The 21,960-nt window shown below is 34.8% G+C and overlaps 2 protein-coding genes across 2 annotated transcripts in view; both read left to right on the top strand.

Moving 5' to 3' along the window:
• Positions 1–14,274, top strand: part of LOC107608722 (protein CHROMATIN REMODELING 5) — a gene marked incomplete in the record, with an annotated part of 16,513 nt that extends 2,239 nt beyond the window's left edge. Inside the window, 30 exon segments of the mRNA XM_016310433.2 lie at positions 9–217; positions 359–417; positions 645–1,097; positions 2,402–2,626; positions 2,772–2,855; positions 3,577–3,636; positions 3,732–3,835; positions 4,067–4,116; positions 4,933–4,998; positions 5,639–5,732; positions 5,808–5,895; positions 5,970–6,104; positions 6,434–6,625; positions 6,724–6,791; positions 7,138–7,231; positions 7,336–7,460; positions 7,557–7,620; positions 8,183–8,395; positions 8,698–8,940; positions 9,015–9,125; positions 9,300–9,389; positions 9,577–9,759; positions 9,900–9,980; positions 10,132–10,368; positions 11,147–11,302; positions 11,382–11,571; positions 11,659–11,840; positions 12,528–12,881; positions 12,971–13,064; positions 13,239–14,274. Of these exon segments, the coding sequence (XP_016165919.1) occupies positions 9–217; positions 359–417; positions 645–1,097; positions 2,402–2,626; positions 2,772–2,855; positions 3,577–3,636; positions 3,732–3,835; positions 4,067–4,116; positions 4,933–4,998; positions 5,639–5,732; positions 5,808–5,895; positions 5,970–6,104; positions 6,434–6,625; positions 6,724–6,791; positions 7,138–7,231; positions 7,336–7,460; positions 7,557–7,620; positions 8,183–8,395; positions 8,698–8,940; positions 9,015–9,125; positions 9,300–9,389; positions 9,577–9,759; positions 9,900–9,980; positions 10,132–10,368; positions 11,147–11,302; positions 11,382–11,571; positions 11,659–11,840; positions 12,528–12,881; positions 12,971–13,064; positions 13,239–13,720 (4,786 nt within the window).
• On the top strand, positions 16,330–20,412 carry LOC107608681 (serine--glyoxylate aminotransferase). The gene is made up of 6 exons (XM_016310390.2): positions 16,330–16,498; positions 17,146–17,407; positions 17,953–18,237; positions 18,695–19,061; positions 19,315–19,525; positions 20,036–20,412. The coding sequence occupies exons 2-6, from the start codon at positions 17,203–17,205 to the stop codon at positions 20,171–20,173; spliced, it is 1,206 nt and encodes a 401-aa protein (XP_016165876.1). The 5' UTR covers positions 16,330–16,498; positions 17,146–17,202; the 3' UTR covers positions 20,174–20,412.

Here is a 21,960-nt window from a genome sequence, read left to right on the forward strand (position 1 = left end):
CAGGATGGGCAGGATGGGGAGGAGCAGAGTGATTCGCTGCATTACAAGGGGGCACATAAAGCAAGCGGGTTGAATTCATGGCCTCAACGGATGTCCAACAATGCCAACAGCACTGGGCGTAGGAGGTCTAGAATTGTAGATGATGGCGAAGATGATGACGGTGATAATGATGATGATGACGGTGATGCTGATTATGAGGAGGAGGATGAAGGAGATGGTATGTTAGCACTGCATTTGTATAACAATTTTTTCTTAGAAGGAAATGCTGCACTTAAAATAATTTCTTGTCGTTGTTACTTATTATGGTTTGTTATATACCCATGATGCATTTTTAATATCTTTTTGTCACTTATTGCAGAAGATGACCCAGATGATGCAGACTTTGAGCCTGCAGCAGGTGGTCGTGCTGCAAACAAGGTGCTTTGTTTTTCTTTTTTCCTTTTTGTGTGTGCGGTCATTCTTGCTACCCAGTTCTAACATTTTTTTTAATTAATTAAATTTTCATATATCTTGTTCCTTTTGGGGGACAAAGGGTTTATATATGTTATTTTGAGGTAAAAAATTGCTGTACTATTAGCTTTGAAGTTAACATATGTTTTTGTTCTGGTGAATTTCTAACTTATTATGCTGAACTGCTATTCCAGGATAAAGATTGGGAAGGTGAAGGCTCTGATGAAGATGATGACAGTGATGTAAATCTAGATGTTTCAGACGATGATGATGATGACGACGATGACGATTCTTACTATGCCAAAAAACCTAAGGCAAGGCAAAGAGGTAAAGTTGGACGAAGCATAAAGTCTAGTAGAGATCGCAAAACATATGCTTCGTCTGGTCGACAGAGAAGAGTTAAATCTTTTGAAGATGAGGAATCAACAGCAGATGATTCTGACAGTGATAGTGATGAGGATTTCAAGAGCGTAAAGAAGAGAGGAGCTCATGTCCGCAAGAATAATGGTCGCTCTTCTGCAGCCAGTAGTTTATCTTTGCGCAACAGTGAGGTTCGCACGTCTAGTAGATCAGTTAGGAAGGTATCATATGTTGAAAGCGAAGAAAGTGAAGAAGCTGATGAAGGGAAGAAGAAAAAGTCACAGAAGGTACAGCCTACATTTGACATATTTGAACATGGTTTTTGTCTATCTGATGTCTGTATTGTACTGTTAAATCTTTAGGTGTTATTAATGTACTAAAATCAGCATTGCACTGTCAATGTGATATCCTAGAGGTTACTTTAAACATTTAGTAGAATATTGTGAGGAAGTTATATGCTTCTTTGGAAAGGAATTTTTTGCAGAATTTGTTTTTTTAATATAAATAGAAAAAGGTTTTATTAGATAGAAAATACAGAAACACAAGCCTTCATGAATAGGTGTATTTTGCATAAGAATATTGTGCAACAAATTAAAAACGATGATAAAATTTGCCTTATTTACTTAGAGCTTACAGTGTTGCGACAAATCTACAATTTGCTTGTTTAAAATTTATTTATGGAAGATTGAGTATTTTAAGGGGTGCAGTTTAGAAATTGATGCTTTTATCCCATTCATATTGCTTTTTAAGTGAAAAAGAATGAATCCTTATTGTGGTTTGAAGAGGGTTACTTTTGTTGGCTTATGAATTTGAATGTTTTGTCTATAGAGAATGGTTTTTGGCCACTTTGATAACTATCCACATTAGTAAAAATTCAATTGGGGAAAAGTATTTTTATTTTATTACATTTTTAAAATTTTTTTATTTGAGGCGTGGTGGTGGAGAGATCTCAATTGTTAGGTTTTGTTGGCATATTATGGAGCTTAGTGTAAAGTGGCCAATTTCATTTGTTGTGGCTTTCATGATGGAGATTTGTCATTTACGCACTATACCACTTTTCCAGAAGAATTGATAAATTGTATGTCAAGTGGGTATATATCTTTGTTGTGTGCTTCACCGGCCCTTGTAAAAAATCTAGTTAATTGTATCTATCAAAGGTTCGACATACTCTGATCTACCCATGATGATTGCTGGATGAAAAGAGTTTTTGGTTCTTGAGCAAACTTATTATCTCTTTTACATTACTATGATTTCACCCTACTTACTTTACACTCCTGAATTATCTATATTGGTGTGATCTTTTTTATAGCATGCACCTTCGATGAAATTTTTTATGACAAGCTATTTTAATGGGATATGACTAGATATCTGGAATCTATATGGTGTAAAAGTTCCCAATCTTTATATAAGATTCCCTCTCAGACATGCTGAGAGTTTGGAAAGTTATGCTTTATAGATAATTCCTTTGATTGGCTTTTGCTCTTGTATAGAGGAACGCTTATCCTCTATCTTGTAATTTCCTACTCTATTTAATGAAATTCTTCTTTTATATATACACAAAATTGGCATGATCTTTTAGAATATTTTTCAGGAAGAGATTGAAGAGGATGATGGTGACTCTATTGAAAAAGTGCTTTGGCATCAGCCGAAGGGCATGGCTGAAGATGCTCAAAGGAATAATAGATCAACAGAGCCTGTTTTGATGAATCACTTGTTTGAGTCTGAAATTGATTGGAGCGAGATGGAATTCTTGATAAAATGGAAGGGCCAGTCGCATTTGCACTGTCAGTGGAAGTCTTTTGCTGAGCTGCAAAATGTATGAAATTTTTTCCTATAGTTTATTTTGTATTCTCTATAGTTTTGGTTCTATTAATCCTTCATCTTTCAGCATTCTTCTTCTATTACTACCTTTTTTCTTTTCCGGTTGAAATGTAATGCATTCTATTTGTGTGATATTACAGCTTAGTGGTTTCAAGAAGGTTTTGAATTATACTAAGAAGATAATGGAGGACATTAGATACAGGAAGACAATCTCAAGAGAGGAGGTAATATTTGCAGGAGGATATTTTAAGATACTATTCAATTATTGTTAGGGCACTATAGATAGTCAGATACTGCAATACTACAAAATCTTTTGCGGAAATTTATTTAGGGAAGTAGTTTATTTTATAACTCCATGTTGTTGTTGGAAGGTTGCTTCTGGTACAGTTGCCTTACGGGTTATTCTTATAATACCATTATTAGCACGTTGTAGTGAAATCTTCTTTGTGGAAGGGTCTATTCACTGGATTGTGCGAAGTGGCCGATCATCCATTATAAATTATTCTTGCCCTTTAATGTTGTTTTCATTTTTACTTTTATTTTTTTCACCTTAATTTCTTCAATTTATTTCTTTTTTGTATCTGCAACATGAGAGAGGCGTCTTGCATCTGGCCTCATCAATAATTCGTTGAAGCATGTAGACAATCTTTTTTATCTTTTAAGCTGTTGGGTTGGGGGGTTAACTTATGAATGAGTTTTTATTTAATTATATTTATTTTTAAAAGTGTTGACATTGTATGTTAATCTGTGTTCTAGCTCCATATAGTTTTGATGAAATTTTAGATAGCAACTAGGAACTTATATTTTAACTTATCTTCTAAGATGTCTTTGTGCATGTGCTTTTATCCAGGATTTTCTCTTAACATTTCCGCAAATACAAAAACAGTTAATTCGGTATTTTGGGTCAGTGTTTACTTTTTAATGGCTTCTTGGCTCCAAATGCAGATTGAGGTCAATGACGTGAGTAAGGAGATGGATTTAGATATTATTAAACAAAACAGTCAGGTTTGCTTTCCTGCAGTTCATGATTGTTATTGCTTTTGTAATCCCTTTTACTTGTTATGTTTGAAATATTCTTACTTTGAGCTTTGGAATTTCAGGTGGAAAGAATAATTTCAGATAGGATCATTAAAGATAATGGTGGCAATGTTATTCCTGAATACTTGGTCAAGTGGCAAGGATTATCCTATGCTGAAGCGACCTGGTACATTATACTACTGATTTTGTAATGCTTTTTTTCCCAGTTAGTTTTATCTGCATCCAGTTTCTTCATAATAGAAAGGAGGAAGGATTAAAATCTATGCATCATTGGTGCATTTCTTTTTACAACTTCATACCCCTATTGCATATGGAGTTGCTTTTTACAGTTGAATGTGGTTTAACTGTTATTAGGTATATTTTCACACTTAATTTGGTTTTGCTCAACTGATATTAGGGAAAAGGACACTGATATTGCTTTTGCTCAACATGCTATTGATGAATATAATTTATTTCTCTCTCTCTCTCTCTCTCTCTCTGGGCTGGGTATGCAACTATACAGAAATTAGTGTGGCATGTGTATAAGGAGTGTGACACACATGTTGAATGTTGGAACGGTAAAAACTAAACATGACTTTGGATGGGTATGATATAGCATGGATATTGCGCAAGTTATGATTTTGATTAATTCAAACAATTATGTGGTATGCTATATGGAAATGGAATGGCGTGTTGGGCAGTAAAAGGTGGACATAAGCATAAACTTAGTGTGGCTGAGATGAGGATGCTTTAGGAGACGAGTTACTATACTCGAATGGATAGAATAAGGAAGGAGGACATAAGAGAGAAAGTCAAAGTGGTGACTATTATTGAAAAGATTCCATTCGTCATGGTATCAATACTTAGTAGCACATTTTTTGAGCCGGTAGATACTTTGCTGATACATAGCAATTGGTAGTGAAACATTGACATTGGAATCAGTGTGTGTGTTCCCTTTAACTTCTCGTTAGGGTATCCTTGTGACTCTAATGTTGGACATATCACCAAAATCTAAATGCTTACATCTGATGTTAAGTTGTATTGTGTATTTCTGCCACCAATCCCCTTAAAACTACTAAACTAGGCTGTTAATAATGCTTGGTGACTACATTAGTGGATGATATGTCCCGGGTAGAGTATTCTTGGTGTATCTTCTAATATAAAACCACCCACTGGTGTAAGGCTGGACGGTGGTTGGTTTTATTGTGTTGCTTGGATGTCTTATCAGTTGTCTGCTTGTATACTTTACTGTGTACTAAATTTTTTGTTCTATCATATTTGAACAGGCTCGTGAAGCTGCAATGTCTGTTCAAGGAAAGACGGTAGATTCCCAGCGCAAGAAGAGCAAATGTTAGTATCAATTGCTGTTTGCATGTTTCAGTATTTTCTGCCCTACTCTTCCATTTTTTTCCAATGGAACCCTTGGCATTTCAATTGATCCTTGCTTTACAGTTGGCATGGTTGTTTGCACAGTGCTGTTTATTTTCTTATCATTCAGCTAGTACATATCTTTTATCCTCCTTGATTTGTTGGAAAAAAAGCATCAGTAGTCTGGTAAAATTTTGCTAATTTTTCTATGTTATTGCATAGCTTCTCTTTGTAGTTCTGAAGACTACTATAGCTGAAAATCATTAGCATAATATAGCACAAAGCTGCTATAATTCCCCCCACGGCCCCACCCCCTCCTCAAAAAAAAAAATCACATATCACAGGAGCAGTATCAGACATGATTAGTCTCTGTTTTTTAGTTTGCATATGTAATTTTCAAGGATAATATTTTCTGTATTCTTTTATTAAGGCATGAGGTTGAGTGTTTGATTTTCCTATATTTGGTCACTTTTTGTTTCTTTTAGGTGTTATGTATTCCTTTGTTTTCCTGATGGAGTGTTGTTATTTATTATCATTATTAATAACAGTACAATTATATCATGTAATATTACCTCTCTAAATTCTGATTTTCGAACTTCTACTTTATGGATGAATTGTGTAGTAAGTCTGCGGAAGCTTGAGGAACAACCCGAATGGTTGAGGGGTGGAAAGCTCCGTGATTATCAGCTTGAGGGTCTGAATTTTCTTGTTAACAGGTTTGCATGTTTGTAGGTTTACATAGGATATGCTTGTCCTTTTTGCGTTCTGAATCTATCTATTCTATTTTGCAGCTGGAGAAATGATACGAATGTCATTTTAGCTGATGAAATGGGTCTTGGTAAAACTGTTCAGTCAGTTTCAATGCTTGGTTTTCTACAGGTACCGTATCTTCTCTGTTAGGTTACAAATACACTTGCAGAATGTTAAATTAATCCACTTGTTTCTTTATACAGAATGCCCAGCAAATCCATGGCCCTTTTCTTGTAGTTGTACCACTGTCTACTTTATCAAACTGGGCCAAAGAATTCAGGAAGTGGCTTCCTGATATGAATATCATTATATATGTTGGAACTCGTGCAAGTCGAGAGGTGAGGCATATATGTGTGAATTTTGGTTTATATGGGAATGAAGTATTATGTTCTGTCATATATGTTAGTATATTATAAGTAGATTTATCAGCCTGGCTAAGTATGCTAACTGCCAAGTGAGTAACATCAAAAGGAATCTTGCACTGACTTAGTTATGAACATTTTTATGTAGCTTATATTGTGAATTTTCTTGAATCTGCATGCTTCTGTGTTTTCGTCCTAGTATTTTTTATTATCTTGCTTGATGTTAGAGAAGATAAGTAAGCTATCTTTTATGTTGTATTACGGTGTTATTGTAATCAATCTTGATTTTTTCTGTGTTGTGATAGGTTTGTCAACAATATGAATTTTACAATGATAAAAAGCCTGGAAAACCTATTAAGTTCAATGCGCTGTTGACTACATATGAAGTAGTTTTGAAAGACAAGGTTGTTCTCTCCAAGATCAGATGGAGTTATCTGATGGTAGATGAGGCTCATAGACTAAAAAATAGTGAGGCGCAGCTATATACAACACTTTCAGTATGTAACTTCTCACTTAATGTTATTGTTAAGTAGTTCTTATGATACTGAGGTCCATCTCCTTCTTATGATGGTTTGTGTTTTCTATTATGTTTTAGGAATTTAGCACCAAGAACAAGTTACTTATCACTGGAACTCCTCTACAGAACAGTGTTGAAGAACTATGGTATTAATAACAGTTTCCTTTTATGTTATGCTTGTCGAAATGGAATTTTCGTTTTCCTGGATTTGTATGATTTATTGATGTTCATGTTCAGATAATTGTCAGAAAAATGTTGATTGCACATTATATTTAGATTATCCTTCAGCCAGTCAGATGCTTGATGCCTGATTAGCTGAGTCGTCCATGATTGTTGGTTTATTGTCATATCACGTCCACTTGTCTGGGTTGTTTTTTGCCTTTTCTTTTTCCCTTTTTTTTTTCCTAAGTAGGTTCTGTTATTTTGTTTGTAATTTCTTTTTTTCCTTCTTGTCTGGGTACTAATACCCTTCCCCTTATTCCTTGTTTATAGGGCTTTGCTGCACTTCCTTGATCCTGACAAGTTCAGTAGCAAGGATGATTTCGTACAGAACTATAAGAATCTGAGTTCTTTCAATGAGAATGAGGTATAAGTTGTCACCAATACCCTGATCTTTCATATTAATTATTTTTTCTGGTTTTGATATTACGCTTAGTGTAATTCACTGTTGATATATTACTTTATCATTAGCTTGCAAATCTTCATATGGAATTGAGGCCTCACATACTGCGAAGAGTTATCAAAGATGTCGAGAAATCGTTACCCCCTAAAATTGAACGTATCCTTAGGGTTGAAATGTCTCCTCTTCAGAAACAGTAAGTGGAAATTTTAGTTTGGGGAAGATTTTTGTGTTTGAAAGTTATTCCTGTAAGTTACCTTCTAAGTTTCTGCTGGTGTTTCCATTCTTGTAGGTATTATAAGTGGATTTTGGAGCGCAATTTTCATGATTTGAACAAAGGAGTTCGCGGGAATCAGGTTGTAATTCTTCTACTGATTCTATCACAGCAAAATTTGTAAATAAACCTACATTTATCCTAAATCCATTCTTAGCATTGATGTTTTAGATAGACTGGGCTGTAAAATGTCAGTACTGTCCTTGTTATAAATATTGTCTATATTCATTTTCATTTTTTTTAATATAATGCTTTTACTTGGATTTCATGTGTGGTTTCTTGATTCCATTCACCATTCATTCTTATAGGTAATAAGCTGAGCTGTTGGGGTTTCTTTTATTATTTAGAAGTTATATTTCTTTCATTTAATGAAAAATAGGTGGTGGATGGACATGCATTAACATTTACAGTGTGTCAATAAGATAAAATATCTTTCTTTTTAAACTGTAATACAATGCTATTGGAGTGGAAGAATCTAGAAAATGTTGATCTCTATATTGCCAGTTGAACTGAAAAATTTTCTTGTTTGTGTCCACTGTTGAATTGAGAGGATTGATTTTATATTGCATATATATACGTCTGAATATTTTTCTCCTTATCTTCATTACTAAATTCAGTTGTATTCTGTTTCTTCTATGTTTCAGGTTTCCCTTCTAAATATTGTAGTGGAATTAAAGAAATGCTGTAACCATCCCTTCCTGTTTGAAAGTGCTGACCATGGCTATGGTGGGGACTCTGGAAGTAGTGACAACAGTAAGCGAGAGAGAATTGTCTTTAGCAGTGGCAAGCTTGTCATACTTGACAAGCTACTTGTCAGATTGCATGAAACCAAGCATCGTGTTCTGATTTTCTCTCAGGTTTGTTTGTTGAAATTGATGTGGACTTGCTTGTTAGATGGCTTTCGGAAGCTTCTAGCTCACAATTTTACATTGTACTACTACTGTCGTTTATTACTGAGGTTGCACACACTCTTTTAAGTTCGGTTGAAATAATCGTAAAGGGTGAATCTAGTTTTAGGTGTTTTGGAGATTGTCTATTGTTGTTTACACATGCAATTTGTAAGACTGTAACTATCCTTTTTTGCTTTAATTTGCAAACATATATAAAATGCTTTAAGAATTGGTTCATCAATTACTGAGTTATCATAGGTGTAATGCAGATGGTCAGGATGTTGGATATACTCGCAGAGTATATGTCGTTACGCGGGTTTCAATTTCAGAGACTTGATGGCAGTACAAAAGCTGAGCTTCGTCAGCAGGCAATGGATCACTTTAATGCACCTGGAAGTGAGGATTTTTGTTTCCTCCTTTCAACACGTGCAGGAGGTCTGGGTATCAACCTTGCAACTGCAGATACTGTCATTATATTTGATTCAGATTGGAACCCTCAAAATGATCTGCAGGTAGATAACTCATCTGGTTCATTATTAATCAACAAAGAATAATGGGTACTTACAGATTGCTGCGTGTCTTACAGGCAATGAGTAGAGCTCATAGAATTGGCCAACAAGAAGTTGTGAACATATATAGATTTGTGACAAGCAAAAGTGTTGAGGAGGATATTTTGGAACGTGCCAAAAAGAAGATGGTATATTCAGAGCTATTGGATATCCAACTTTTATCTCGTCTTCTAAAATATCTTTGCTCCCTGACCTTTCAATTATATTTGCTTTTACGTGAATATCATATATCTGCCTGGTTATTGACAATGCCATATGGGTAACATTTTACATTTTCTTTTTCATGTGAATGTGTTCTATAGGTTCTTGACCACTTGGTCATACAAAAATTAAATGCAGAGGGTAGACTGGAGAAGAAAGAAGCAAAAAAAGGAGGATGCTTTTTTGACAAAGTAAGGGCATTGTGAAATCTTTCTACTTCTACCTATTTTTGTCACCCTCTATCAAGTCTTAGTACATAATTTTAAAAAATGAAACTACTGGTTGATACCATATTTGTATAAATTGTGGATTCAATTCAATTTTCGTTTTAGTTTGTATTTAATTACAATATCAATTGTTTTGTTTTTTACATGACAGAATGAGCTATCCAAAATATTACGATTTGGAGCAGAGGAGCTTTTTAAGGAAGAAAGAAATGACGAAGAAAGCAAGAAACGACTCTTAAGTTTGGATATAGATGAGATTCTTGAAAGAGCAGAGAAGGTTGAAGAGAAGGAAGCTGAGGGAGAACAAGGAAATGAATTATTAAGTGCATTTAAGGCAAGATATTTGGATGGGACTCTGGATATTTTTTTGCTCAACTTTCATATAATTCTTTTTGATTTCATAAAGGGTTAAAATCATTCTACAGGTTGGTAAATTGCTTAGGTATTTCAACTGTTTAATTTTCTTGTTTCCAGGTGGCCAATTTTTGTAACGATGAAGATGATGAAAGCTTTTGGAGTCGTTGGATTAAGCCCGATGCTATAGTCCAAGCAGAGGTTTGATCCTGTTCTTCTCCATGGATATATTTTTCTTCAAAAGAAATATGCTTCCTTTAAAAATGGGTTTATTTATTCTTTAGATGTTTCTTGTTGAGTTTTGAGGATTATATATACCTCCATGGTTATATTTTTCTATTTCCTTTTTTAGGATGCTCTTGCTCCGCGTTCTGCAAGGAATATTAAAAGCTATGCAGAGGATAATCAATCTGAAAGAAGTAATAAAAGAAAAAAGAAGGATCCTGAACCACCTGAACGAGCTCAGAAACGCCGGAAAGCAGAGTACTCAGCTCCTGCAGTACCAATGATTGATGGAGCATCTGCCCAAGTGAGAAATTGGTCATATGGGAATTTATCTAAAAGAGATGCACTCCGTTTTTCTCGTTCAGTAAGATTCAATGACTCAGTTTTCAATAATTTCTAAGCAAAGTCTGTTGCATTTGGTGTGCCCCAATGGTTGAGGACCCTCTTGTATTTACATGATAAGTATGTTGATAATTTTAAGCAGTTAAGGCAAATCAGTCTCATGCTAAAGAAATGGCTAGTTATACACTGTAGGATCATCAGTTAAACTTTATGCATTTCCACTGTAAAATGAGTGGAGGTAGGGCTGTAGGGGTGTAGATGCTCAGAAGGAAACTAGATTGCTGGAGCCTTTACTTGTCCTGAGGATATGATGATGTGAGGCTCGAATTTTTTACTTAGTAGCTTGTTGTGGCTGCTGGCGCCAAACTAAACTTTGGTCGGAGTTTGGGTAATGGGTAGTTATTTGCATGCAATTTAGCAGAGATAAAGCACATTCTATTTCCTGTGTGTGAATCTGAAACAATTGATGTTTGGTTTTCATTTCCTTCCATGAATTGTATAAGGAAGTCATTAAAATGCATCTGGAAAGTATCTGCCTTGTTTGTGTAGTTTGCTACACTTGTTTCATTGATGGTATTTTATATGATCACCTGTATTTGTTTCTTGACATCTATTGTAGCGGAGTATTTTGTTGGCATTTTGAAGTTGGGGTAGGGATGGGTTGTATGTCTTGTATGCTTGTAAGTGCTTGGCTATGTATCTGTCCGTCCTTGCTGTTTTTGTACATGTGTAATGTATGTGCTCCGTGTTAGTTTCTTTGCGCTTAATATTTTGTATGTTCTACCCAATAAAATGACCAGGTTATGAAATATGGGAATGAGAGCCAAATTGACTTGATTGTTGCTGAGGTTGGTGGTGCACTTGGAGCTGCTTCACTTGAAGCACAGTGTGAACTCTTCAATGCTCTAATTGAGGGTTGTACAGAGGCAGCAGAACTTGGCAGTCTGGATCCAAAGGTTGTTTATATATATTTTCTATACAAATTTATTTTATTTATTTATTTACCTAATTTCCTTTGATACTTATACCGTCTAGTATTGCAACCAGGGGCCTTTGCTGGATTTTTTCGGTGTCCCAGTGAAGGCGAATGATCTACTTGCCCGTGTCCAGCAACTTCAACTCCTAGCAAAGCGCATTAGTCGGTATGAAGATCCCATTCAACAGTTCCGTATTTTATCATATCTCAAGCCTTCAAACTGGTCGAAAGGTTGTGGATGGAACCAAAGTATGTCTATCCTCTGTAGTTTGTATTGTGCATTCCAATGGGTTACTTGTTTGTTGCTTTTGTTGACTCTATCTTGTTCATGGACAGTTGATGATGCAAGATTGCTTCTTGGAATACATTTTCATGGATTTGGTAATTGGGAAAAGATTAGATTAGATGAACGGCTTGGTCTTAACAAAAAAATTGCACCAGCAGAACTCCAACACCATGAAACTTTCTTGCCACGAGCTCCAAATTTGAGAGATCGCGCAAATGCCCTTTTGGAGCAGGTCTGCTATTTCTTCAATTATAATCTCAGCATTATGTTCTTTTGCTTTCTCTATATGCAGTATGTATAGCTGGAAAATCTTTTAAGGGATCTTAAACTTGTTCCTTTCATCTCTATATGCAGTATGCTCTTTTCCACTATCATTCTTTCTCTCAATTTCAGTAAATACTTGATGCTTGCATGCCCAATAATATAGGTTTATACTCGAAACAAATAAATAGGAGGCATAGAAGCAACACTTAGAGCAAGGAGGTCTTAATGGGATTGGAGGGCTGGAAAGTAGTGGCACGAGAATGGAATTTGGTTTAGGGGATTAGGGAATGAGTATAAAAGGAGGCATGTGGGGATGGAGATGGGGGGAAGGAGTGAAAGCATGGGACTGGCACGGTTTGAGTGTTGACTTGGAAGGGAGGAAAAACTTCTTTAAAGTGTGAATTGACTTTCTTTCTATTCATCAAATGTACTTTCTATGTATATAATCAAGTTGATAGTCTTTTCTTGTTTGTGTCTTTATAAGATCTCTTGAATCCTCTCCCTTTTCAATATTTATGACGTTGAATGTGCAGTGCTTTTCAGTTGTTTCTTTGGTAGTTTGGTTCTTCATTGTTGATTGATGCTTCAACTTATTCTGTAATCAATTTTATTGCTTGTGACCTGCTGTGATGTTTTCATTCTTCTTTCTGTCTAGGAACTTGCTGTTCTTGGTGTGAAAAATGCTAATACCAGGGCTGGACGGAAACCTTCCAAGAAAGAAAGAGAACATATGATGAACAACACGCCACTGTTGCGTGGGCAGGAGAAGAAGAAAATGGGTTCTGCTAAAGTCAATGTCCCAATGAGAAAGGATAGACCTCAGAGACCGCAGAAGGTTGAACCTATAGTAAAAGAGGAGGGCGAAATGTCAGATGACGAGGAAGTATATGAGCAGTTCAAGGAAGTAAAGTGGATGGAATGGTGTCAAGATGTGATGGTTGAAGAAATGAAAACTTTGAAACGGCTTCACAGGTTGCAGACAACCAGTGCAAATCTTCCAAAGGAAAAGGTATATCTTTAGCAGGATTACGTCTTTCCTCTTGTTATGTACATTTCAAATATGTTGTCTCTATTTACTTTTCGCCCATCAACTTTTAGGTGCTTTCAAAAATACGTAACTATTTACAACAACTTGGGCGAAGGATAGATGAAATTGTCATTGATCATGAAGAAGAGCCATATAAGCAAGATAGTAAGTTCTTTTTCCCTGTTGAAATTGAGTTTATTCATTTCAATGAGAAGATACTGTTCTTTGTATGTCTCTGGATCCTTTTTTTTTGCGCCTGGTCTCGTATTTCCCTCTTAAGGACAAGTATTGGCCTGTCTAGATCCCTATTAAAATTTATACTTTCTTGCCGATTTACAGGAATGACTGTTCGGCTGTGGAAATATGTCTCCACCTTTTCCCATCTTTCAGGGGAGAGGCTTCATCAAATATATTCCAAACTTAAACAGGAGCAACAAGATGAGGCAGGGGTTGGCCCCTCAAATGCCAATGGTTCAGCATCTCTTTCATTTGGCAGAAATGGAAACCCATTTGCTCACCAACTGGAGAGGCCAAGAAGATTCAAAAATGTTACAACCTACCAAATGCCAGAACCAGTTAATAGTACAGGGAAATCTGAGGCATGGAAACGAAGAAGAAGAGCTGAAAGTGAGGACCATTTCCAGGGTCAGCCACCACCTCAAAGAACCATGAGCAACGGTATTCGTGTCACTGATCCTAGTGCACTTGGTATCCTTGGTGCTGGACCATCTGACAAACGTTTTGCCGGTGAGAAACCGTTTAGGGCACAACCTGGTGGGGGCTTTCCTTCAAGGCAAGGCTTCTCTTCAGGTATAAAGTAGCTAGCTTTTTGGGTTCAATGTGGCTGGTTCTTTGAGTGTAGGCAGCTAGCTTTCACTCAACATGCACACAGCTTCAGCTATTGTATATTCTCTGGAATTTTTTTTCCACCCATGGGAATAAGAGCTTGCAGATCCATTTTTGGTGTCCTTTGGTGGGTCTGAGAAATATCCCAGCATATGGGATTTCCATCCTTGAAACACGTGGCTGAAGCCGATGAAGATCTGGCGCAAGATGAAATTGAGTCTTGCAGAGTTTCTTTGTTTTTCTACTTTCAGTTACTACCCTCTTGTGAAGATGAGCCAATCAAAGTGTTTAGAAAGCAAAAATCTTGAATAGAACAAAGAATATTACCCACTTGCTATAGACATACTTAGGAAAGTGTACATTGTCAGTTTTGCAATTTCATTGAACTTAACTGCTCACTCCATAAAGTATTTTAGTTGATGCCGACAGAAGTGTATTTGATTTTGTGGTAATTATTAAAATCTCAAGATTTTGTAGCTCTTTCAAGTGAATGAAAATTAAACTAGGCTTCTTCCCTAGTTGCTACTTTTCTCGCTTTTAGTCAGAGGGATTTTGGTGCTTTTCCTGTAATTCATAAAACGCATGTACCTAGGTGATTCGTAATACATGTTCCTCATGTCTAGCAAATTTCTGTTTCTGACTTTCTGTTGGATATTTTTTTCCCCCTGTTGGTCTGACAAGCTATCATCAAGGTAGTTGTTTTGCCGTAGGATACTGTGAACCTTGATTTGAGTTGCAAGCTTGTGAGTTGTGGACTTGTGGAATATATTATGTTGTAATATATTTAGAATACACATACTGATTGACTACAGGTAGTTGTTTGATGTTTAAGTTAATAGAATTTGACAGGAGGTATTGAAGTTAAAATGAATTGGTTTCTTGTTAAACATTGTTAGATTTGATAAATTAAAACTAGTTTTACCATAAAGTATTTGACAAAACTTATCCCCGTCCCTCTTTTTCCTCAGTTGCTGGAAATATTTTTTGCATTGTATAACTAATCCAACGTAGAATGTGATGCATCTCTTATATGTATAAATATTTCTTTATGAGAATTTAGACTCCATAGAAATTATTATCACTTCTATAAAGTACAAAGGAAAAAATCCTCTAAAGTTGTAAGAAAAATTGTAAAGTGATAAAATAAGAAGTTCACCATCAGTAAATTTGTAATTGTTACTATGTAAGAATTTTACTATCTTGATTTAAAGATGATTAGATTTTTATTTTTTATTTTTTTTACTTTATCAATTTTTTTTATTTCAGAAGAGTTTGATCCAATTACAATCAATATGTTGGTTAAAAAAAATCTCAAGATATATCAGGAGGAAGCGAAGCAAATTCTATACTGAAAATCGAAGCCACTTCACTTTCTGGGAGCAGAAAATGAACTGAACAATTAACATAAAGGACAAAGTTTAAGATGAGGGAAGAAAATAGAGACACTATTGTGAGTATTGATTATGAGGCAGTTCCGTGGTCACAGGTGGATCTTACATAAGCAGTCTCAAACTTGGGAGATAAAGCCAAACATTGAAAGGAAATCCATAAAATCACAAGACACATTGCTGTGTGGCCTCATTTCCTTCCACAGCACCACCCAAGTGTGGTTGACATGCTATTATCTCTTTATCTCTCATCTTGCTATCTCAGCCTCACACTTCATTGTTCCAAAATTCCAAGCTCTTTATATGTATAGAAATTTCACAACAGAGAAATGTTGTTTATATATATAATCAGACTTTTAACTGATATAAAAAGAGTTTAATTTTGATGCACTAAATAGTATAAAATATTTTATATGGTCATCCAATCACATATATTTTTTTGCTAATGTAATATTATATATAAAACTATTTTATATTGACACGTTATATTGGTGGGGATTTAAAATCCAAAAACTAAGAACATTACAACGTTATTTTGATAACTAATGTTTGAATAACTTTTTTCTCTCATTTCTTAATCTGTGCTTTATCCAATAAATCAAGGAACCTAAGTATATGTCTCAAGGCACATGAGCTTGGATGCCATGCCTTTATAGTTTGGACCAGTTTATCATGTGTTCAATAAAGTAGGTATAAATTTTCCAATATAAAAGTACTTTGCCTTCAATCGATATGCCAAACATATGATCATATCAAAGATTTAAATGATTGATTTGGTTTAATGAGTTTATCACTTCCCCGAAATGATGGGACGTGATTAATATTTAATAAACATGGTGCACTATATATTTGGAAAAGTATAATAAATAAAAAAAATATCTATATATAATATATTATAACGTGCCAAACAAGATAAGATGAAAATCAAGCAACATAAATAGTTGTTACAAGAAAAAATATATGAAGAAAGAAGCAGTGAATTTGGACAAAAGAGAACAGATAAAGCATAGGAAGAGGGAGAGGCTGAAAACATATATGATGTGTCTTTCATGCGAGTGTAAATCCAAGCCAGAAACTGAGTATTCACATTCCTGGCCTCATGGTAGCAAAATCTTGTTCCCCCTTATCTGCCACGTGTGCAACTCAGTGGGTCCCACCCTTGCATTTGATTGGTTCTTCCGCTCTCTTACTTCATAAATATATTGTTATTGCAGTTTGCACTTTTGGTATGTAACATAAGCTTGTTACATGTTACATACTAACAAGGGAAGAAGAATTAGAAAAGAAGAAGAATTGCACGTCTTATTATCTTCCCTTAACCAAATTCCACACAACGAAGATCACTGAATATTCTTCCTTATCAAGGTACTCTTCTAAATTCTAACATGCTTGAATTATTGTTTTCATACTTCATACATGTTCATACTTTGATTAATATGGTTGAAGTTTGGTGAAATTCACTGGAAATCGCTTTTCTATTCGTGTTATGTTACCAAAATTCTAAAAATAGAAGAGAGTTTTGTTGAACTTCACTAAAGATTAGAAAAAGTGAGTGTAATTTTTTTTCCTTCTTCTAAAAACTGTTCCATGTGTTTATACATATGATTCTTTCTATGAATTTTGTTAAATATCTTGTCTCTGTCTCTGAATATGAGTTGCTGTCTCTGGTTTTGTTCATATTAATAGAAGATTGTGTCATGTGTTAGCTTTGTTATTGGTATGAAAGTTACAGCATGAAAGAAAATGAGAAAAAGAAGCTATTTTGTGATGTTCTTTCCACAGAATATATATTATGCTTTGTTTAATGTAAAACTTGGTGAGGATTCAAAGAGTTTTTTCAACTAAGATTTTCAGTTTCAGTTATCAATAAATGGTTTTATTATATAGGATTTTGTCCAAGGAATATGTGTTATGTCTATGTAATTTTGCTTTAATTTCAAGCAGCTTAATCCTATTAGCTTATGACCAACTATTCAAAAAGTTGCCAATACTTACAATTAAAATTTTTATAGGTGGTATCTTTTTGAAGGAAGAAGCCAAGAACGGCTTGAATTCTAAAGAAGGAAAAGATGGATTACGTTTACGCGCCAGGAAGAAACCATCTCTTTGTTCCAGGGCCTGTCAACATCCCTGAGCCGGTCATCCGGGCGATGAACCGAAACAACGAGGATTACCGTTCTCCGGCGATTCCTGCATTGACTAAAACCCTGCTTGAGGATGTCAAGAAGATTTTCAAGACTACTACTGGAGTCCCATTTCTCATCCCTACAACTGGTATTGTATAATAAATTTAGAACTACCCAAATTGTTCATAATAACCTATATTATCTATTTTTTCATCTAAAGGATTTTTATAGTTACCTTATTTGTACTCAGTTCTGCCTTGTATTACAAGAAAACAAAAACCAGTATGTTGACTTAGTATACAAGATAAAATAAGTACACAGAATATTTTTTTAGAGGATTTTACTTCTACGAAAACGTCTTTATTTGAAAATGGTATTGCGAATCGTTAAATGGTTCAATCAAACATATTCAGTTAAATTATCTAACAATTCGCAATACCATTCTTTACATGAACTCGTTTCGCAGAAGTAGCCACCATTTTTCTACAAAATAAGTATATAAAATAATTAATAAATGCTAACAAAAATTGTAATAATTCAAGCTCAGATTACTTATGCATTTGGAATCATGATTTGTGAATTGGAACCAAGTGAAACTTGACTGCTAAGTTATTGGATGAGATTGTAGAAAAACTAGTAGACGGATTATAATTAGGGTTCTTAAGAAGTAACGGTTGCGAAGCTTTGTTTCAGGTACCGGTGCATGGGAGAGTGCACTGACAAACACATTGTCTCCGGGGGATCGAATCGTATCATTCTTGATCGGGCAATTCAGCTTGCTGTGGATTGATCAGCAACAACGCCTCAACTTCGATGTTGATGTTGTCGAAAGCGAATGGGGCCAGGGTGCAAATCTTGATGTTCTGGAATCAAAGCTTGCTTCGGATACTTCTCACACTATAAAGGCAATTTGCATTGTCCACAATGAAACTGCAACTGGTGTCACCAATAACTTGGCCAAAGTTAGACAACTTCTTGGTAAGTCTTCAATCGAATCGAATTGAATTGAATTTGTATTAGGGTTTCATCCAAGGTGAAAAACTCGCGTGCAGTTATTTTTACGTGAAGCTGATAGTTAAGAACAATTAGATAGCGATTCTCAACTATCAACTCAACTGCATGCGAGTCTCCACCTTTATGCAATTGTGTGATCTTGTTTTGATTTTGTGTCTTGTATAAACTACATTTCTGAATATGAGAGATTTGAACGCCAACAATTATAATCATGAAAGATGTGATACTTATAAAAAATGTCTTAGTCCTACCATTTGTCAAAGTAATCTAATCTTTGAGGGATAATCAATTTACATTCTTTTTATGATTAGATTTGTCAGCGTTTGAGTCTTTCATAATCAGAAATGATAGTTTACTCATTTTGGTTTGCTCACACACTTGTTCTTCGATGGCACTGACAATGTATAATTGTGAGAATCAGATGACTACCAGCATCCAGCTCTGTTCCTTGTGGATGGAGTTTCTTCGATTTGTGCACTCGATTTCCGCATGGACGAATGGGGAATTGATGTGGCCTTGACTGGCTCCCAGAAAGCTCTTTCGCTTCCCACAGGGATGGGTATTGTGTGTGCAAGCCCCAAAGCACTTGAGGCTTCAAAGACTGCTAAATCAGTGAGAGTTTTCTTTGATTGGAAGGACTACTTGAAATTCTATCAGATGGGAACTTATTGGCCATACACTCCTTCCATTCAATTGTTGTATGGCCTCAGAGCAGCTCTTGATCTCATCTTTGAGGAAGGACTTGAAAATGTTATCATAAGGCATAAACGTTTAGGCAAAGCAACCAGGTGAGATCAGATATATTAAAAGACAGAGCCTAAATTACACTGACTTCTCAGCATCCATGGATTTTTCCATGTCATGTTTATAGATGAAGTTATTGTCACATTTTGCATACAAAGGTGTCAAATGTTTATATAGCTTAAATCCCAGCGAGATTAGTGTATCCTACTCATAAATATCTTTGAAAATTAGAAATATTGGTAGAGTTTTTGCTTTTGATCAAAGGTATGTAATAAGGACTCAATGTGGTAAATGCAGGCTTGCAGTAGAGGCATGGGGTTTGAAGAATTGCACCCAAAAGGAAGAGTGGGTCAGTGACACTGTGACTGCAGTTGTTGTTCCACCTGACATTGATAGCGCTGAAATAGTGAGAATTGCATGGAAGAGATACAACATGAATTTAGGATTGGGATTAAACAAAGTTGCTGGCAAGGTTTTCAGAATAGGACATCTTGGCAACTTGAATGAGGTAACATTTATTTTCTTATAACCAACATCATATTGCAAGACATTAGTACATGAAATTTAGAGACCTAGGCTTCATTTGGTAAAGCTTTTTGGAGAGTTGCATGCAAGCACCACGTTTTGTGTTTGATATTTAAAAATATCATTACTTATGCTCGTAGCTTTTAAGTTTGATTTATTGAACATAGGTGCTACGGCTTTTAGAAAGCTGTATTTCGAAAAGTAAAAGTTTTACCAAACCGACCTTTATTTATCATGTACTCTTTATCATGGAAGAGAAACTTTGATTCCAGAAATTCAGAAACTTCAGTTTATTGCTCACTCTATCTATTCTTTACTCTGTACTAAACTATGATAAATGTTTAACAAAAAATTTAGCACCTAAATAATAAATTCCAAATAAATGCCATACCATAAAAGATTCAACAAAGATTTTACATTGTCAAATTGCTAATTACTACATTGTTTCTACCTTTTCAAATGTTACATATTTCTTTTGAATCATATGTTGCAGTTGCAACTGTTGGGTTGTCTTGCTGGTGTGGAGATGATACTCAAAGATGTTGGTTATCCTGTGAAGCTTGGAAGTGGTGTTGGTGCTGCCAGTGCTTACTTACAGAACAATATTCCTCTGATCCCTTCCAGGATTTGATTGATTACAGAACCAGGCTACCTTAATTTCTTTTACTACTACTGTTCTTTTAATGCAAGGTACTTTCTGTAAGATATACATGTTATTGTGAGGCTGAAGAAGCTGAACATATATTGTGCTACTTTAAAATGCATTGCTTCTTTCATTGTCTTGTATATCAGAAACTACTACTAATACTACTTCATCTTATGATGATGACCTTGTTTTATGTACATTAAATTCATTATCATTTACTATGATGTCACCTTTGCATAAATATAGAAAGATATCATTAGTATAAGAGTTAAAGAATGTCACCTTAGAGGATGAAAGAGTATATGTATAATAATTTCTTAGCTAATTTTCTCTTTTTGCTCTGAATATACGTATAATGAAAGAATATATGACTTACAAAAATTGTTTTAATTCGTTAATACTTAGAGAAACCAAAATGATTCATACTTATACCTAACAAAAGTAAGCATTAATTACATTATATTTGTGAAAATAAACCCTGATAACTATCTTTAATTCTTTTTTTTTTAATGGGTTCTGATAAAACGTGCGATATTGTTTAAAAGAATAATTTTTTTTTTTCCAATATATTCAATTCATAGAAAATTTAGAAAATAAACATTTAAAAGTATACCAATGAGTTATAACTCAAATGACATAGTCTTCCCATATTCAATTAAAAGGTTGCGGGTTCGAGTCTCCTATCTTTGATAAAAAAAAAAAAAACATTTAAAAGTATGCCTGATATTTTCTACAATTGTCCTAAAGAGTAAAGACACTTGTTGGCAAGACCTTTTTTTTTTTTTTTTATTTCTGAAAAATAAGCACTTCAATTCAACCATTAACATCATTTGAGTGAGAGCATCTCAGTTTAGGGTCTAAAACGTATAAACCACAAATTTCAGGGTGTTAAATGCAATTATTTCTATTTTGCTGCTGTCGGCGCGGCTTCGCGCTTCGTGGTGTGAACTGTCTAGGAGCAGTGATTGGCGAAGCATAACAGTTTAGCTGTTTAGGGGACTATAACACAAAAAGCATTAAATTTAAGGAAATTAGTTGCAAATATTTTTATTTTGCTGCCGTCGAGTTTTTTCGTGGTAGCTTTGGCGCAACCATGATACATACAAGCTGCACTTTAATGCTATCATGATTCATGCCTTCTTTCACTATTTTTTTCGTGTCTAAACATGGAAAAAAAAAAAAAAAGCAAACTCACCTTTTTTTCACTATTTGAGAGTGTTGAATTTAGTTTAACTATTATTAAAAAGGAAAAAAAAAAAAAACCTACGCCATATTTAATTCAAATGTTTAATCAGTATATTTTAATTTTTAATTTTCTAAAGATTTTTGTTTTACCCCTTCCTCTTATTTTAACCAACTAACAAATATATATTGCTCTTTCTCTTTCATTTATCGATATTTTAATACGGAACAGGAAAAAAAGCACAAATAGTATTTTATATCTTCAATACTATACTTAGGAAATAAATACTTGCATAGTTGCATGTTGACACTTGAGTGCTATTCATCAATCAACGTATAGACACTAGTTTGTAATATTTTCTTGTGCTCCCTCCTTAGTTCTTTATTATTGCATATTTTTTAACTTCTACCTGTTGCACCGTATTTATTCATGTTCTATTTTTAGGATAAAGGAAAAACTTTTAATTTTCTACGATGTAACTGTGCTAAATTTTTCCAACTAACAATCTATGATAGAAAAACTAGAATGAACTAACCGTTGATCTTCATGTCCAAAAACCACAAAAAGCTATGCTCCCCTAGTTAGTTGT

The sequence above is a fragment of the Arachis ipaensis genome, chromosome B07 (assembly GCF_000816755.2).
Source record: "Arachis ipaensis cultivar K30076 chromosome B07, Araip1.1, whole genome shotgun sequence".
NCBI lineage: Eukaryota > Viridiplantae > Streptophyta > Magnoliopsida > Fabales > Fabaceae > Arachis > Arachis ipaensis.

What these genes read in the sequence shown, in the direction of transcription:
- LOC107608681 (XM_016310390.2), top strand. Translation starts at nt 17,203, where the DNA reads ATGGATTACGTTTACGCGCCAGGAAGAAACCATCTCTTTGTTCCAGGG. An exon ending in CAAAGTTAGACAACTTCTTG is followed by an intron (nt 18,238 to 18,694) that starts GTAAGTCTTCAA and finishes TGTGAGAATCAG; the next exon opens with ATGACTACCAGCATCCAGCT. An exon ending in CGTTTAGGCAAAGCAACCAG is followed by an intron (nt 19,062 to 19,314) that starts GTGAGATCAGAT and finishes TGGTAAATGCAG; the next exon opens with GCTTGCAGTAGAGGCATGGG.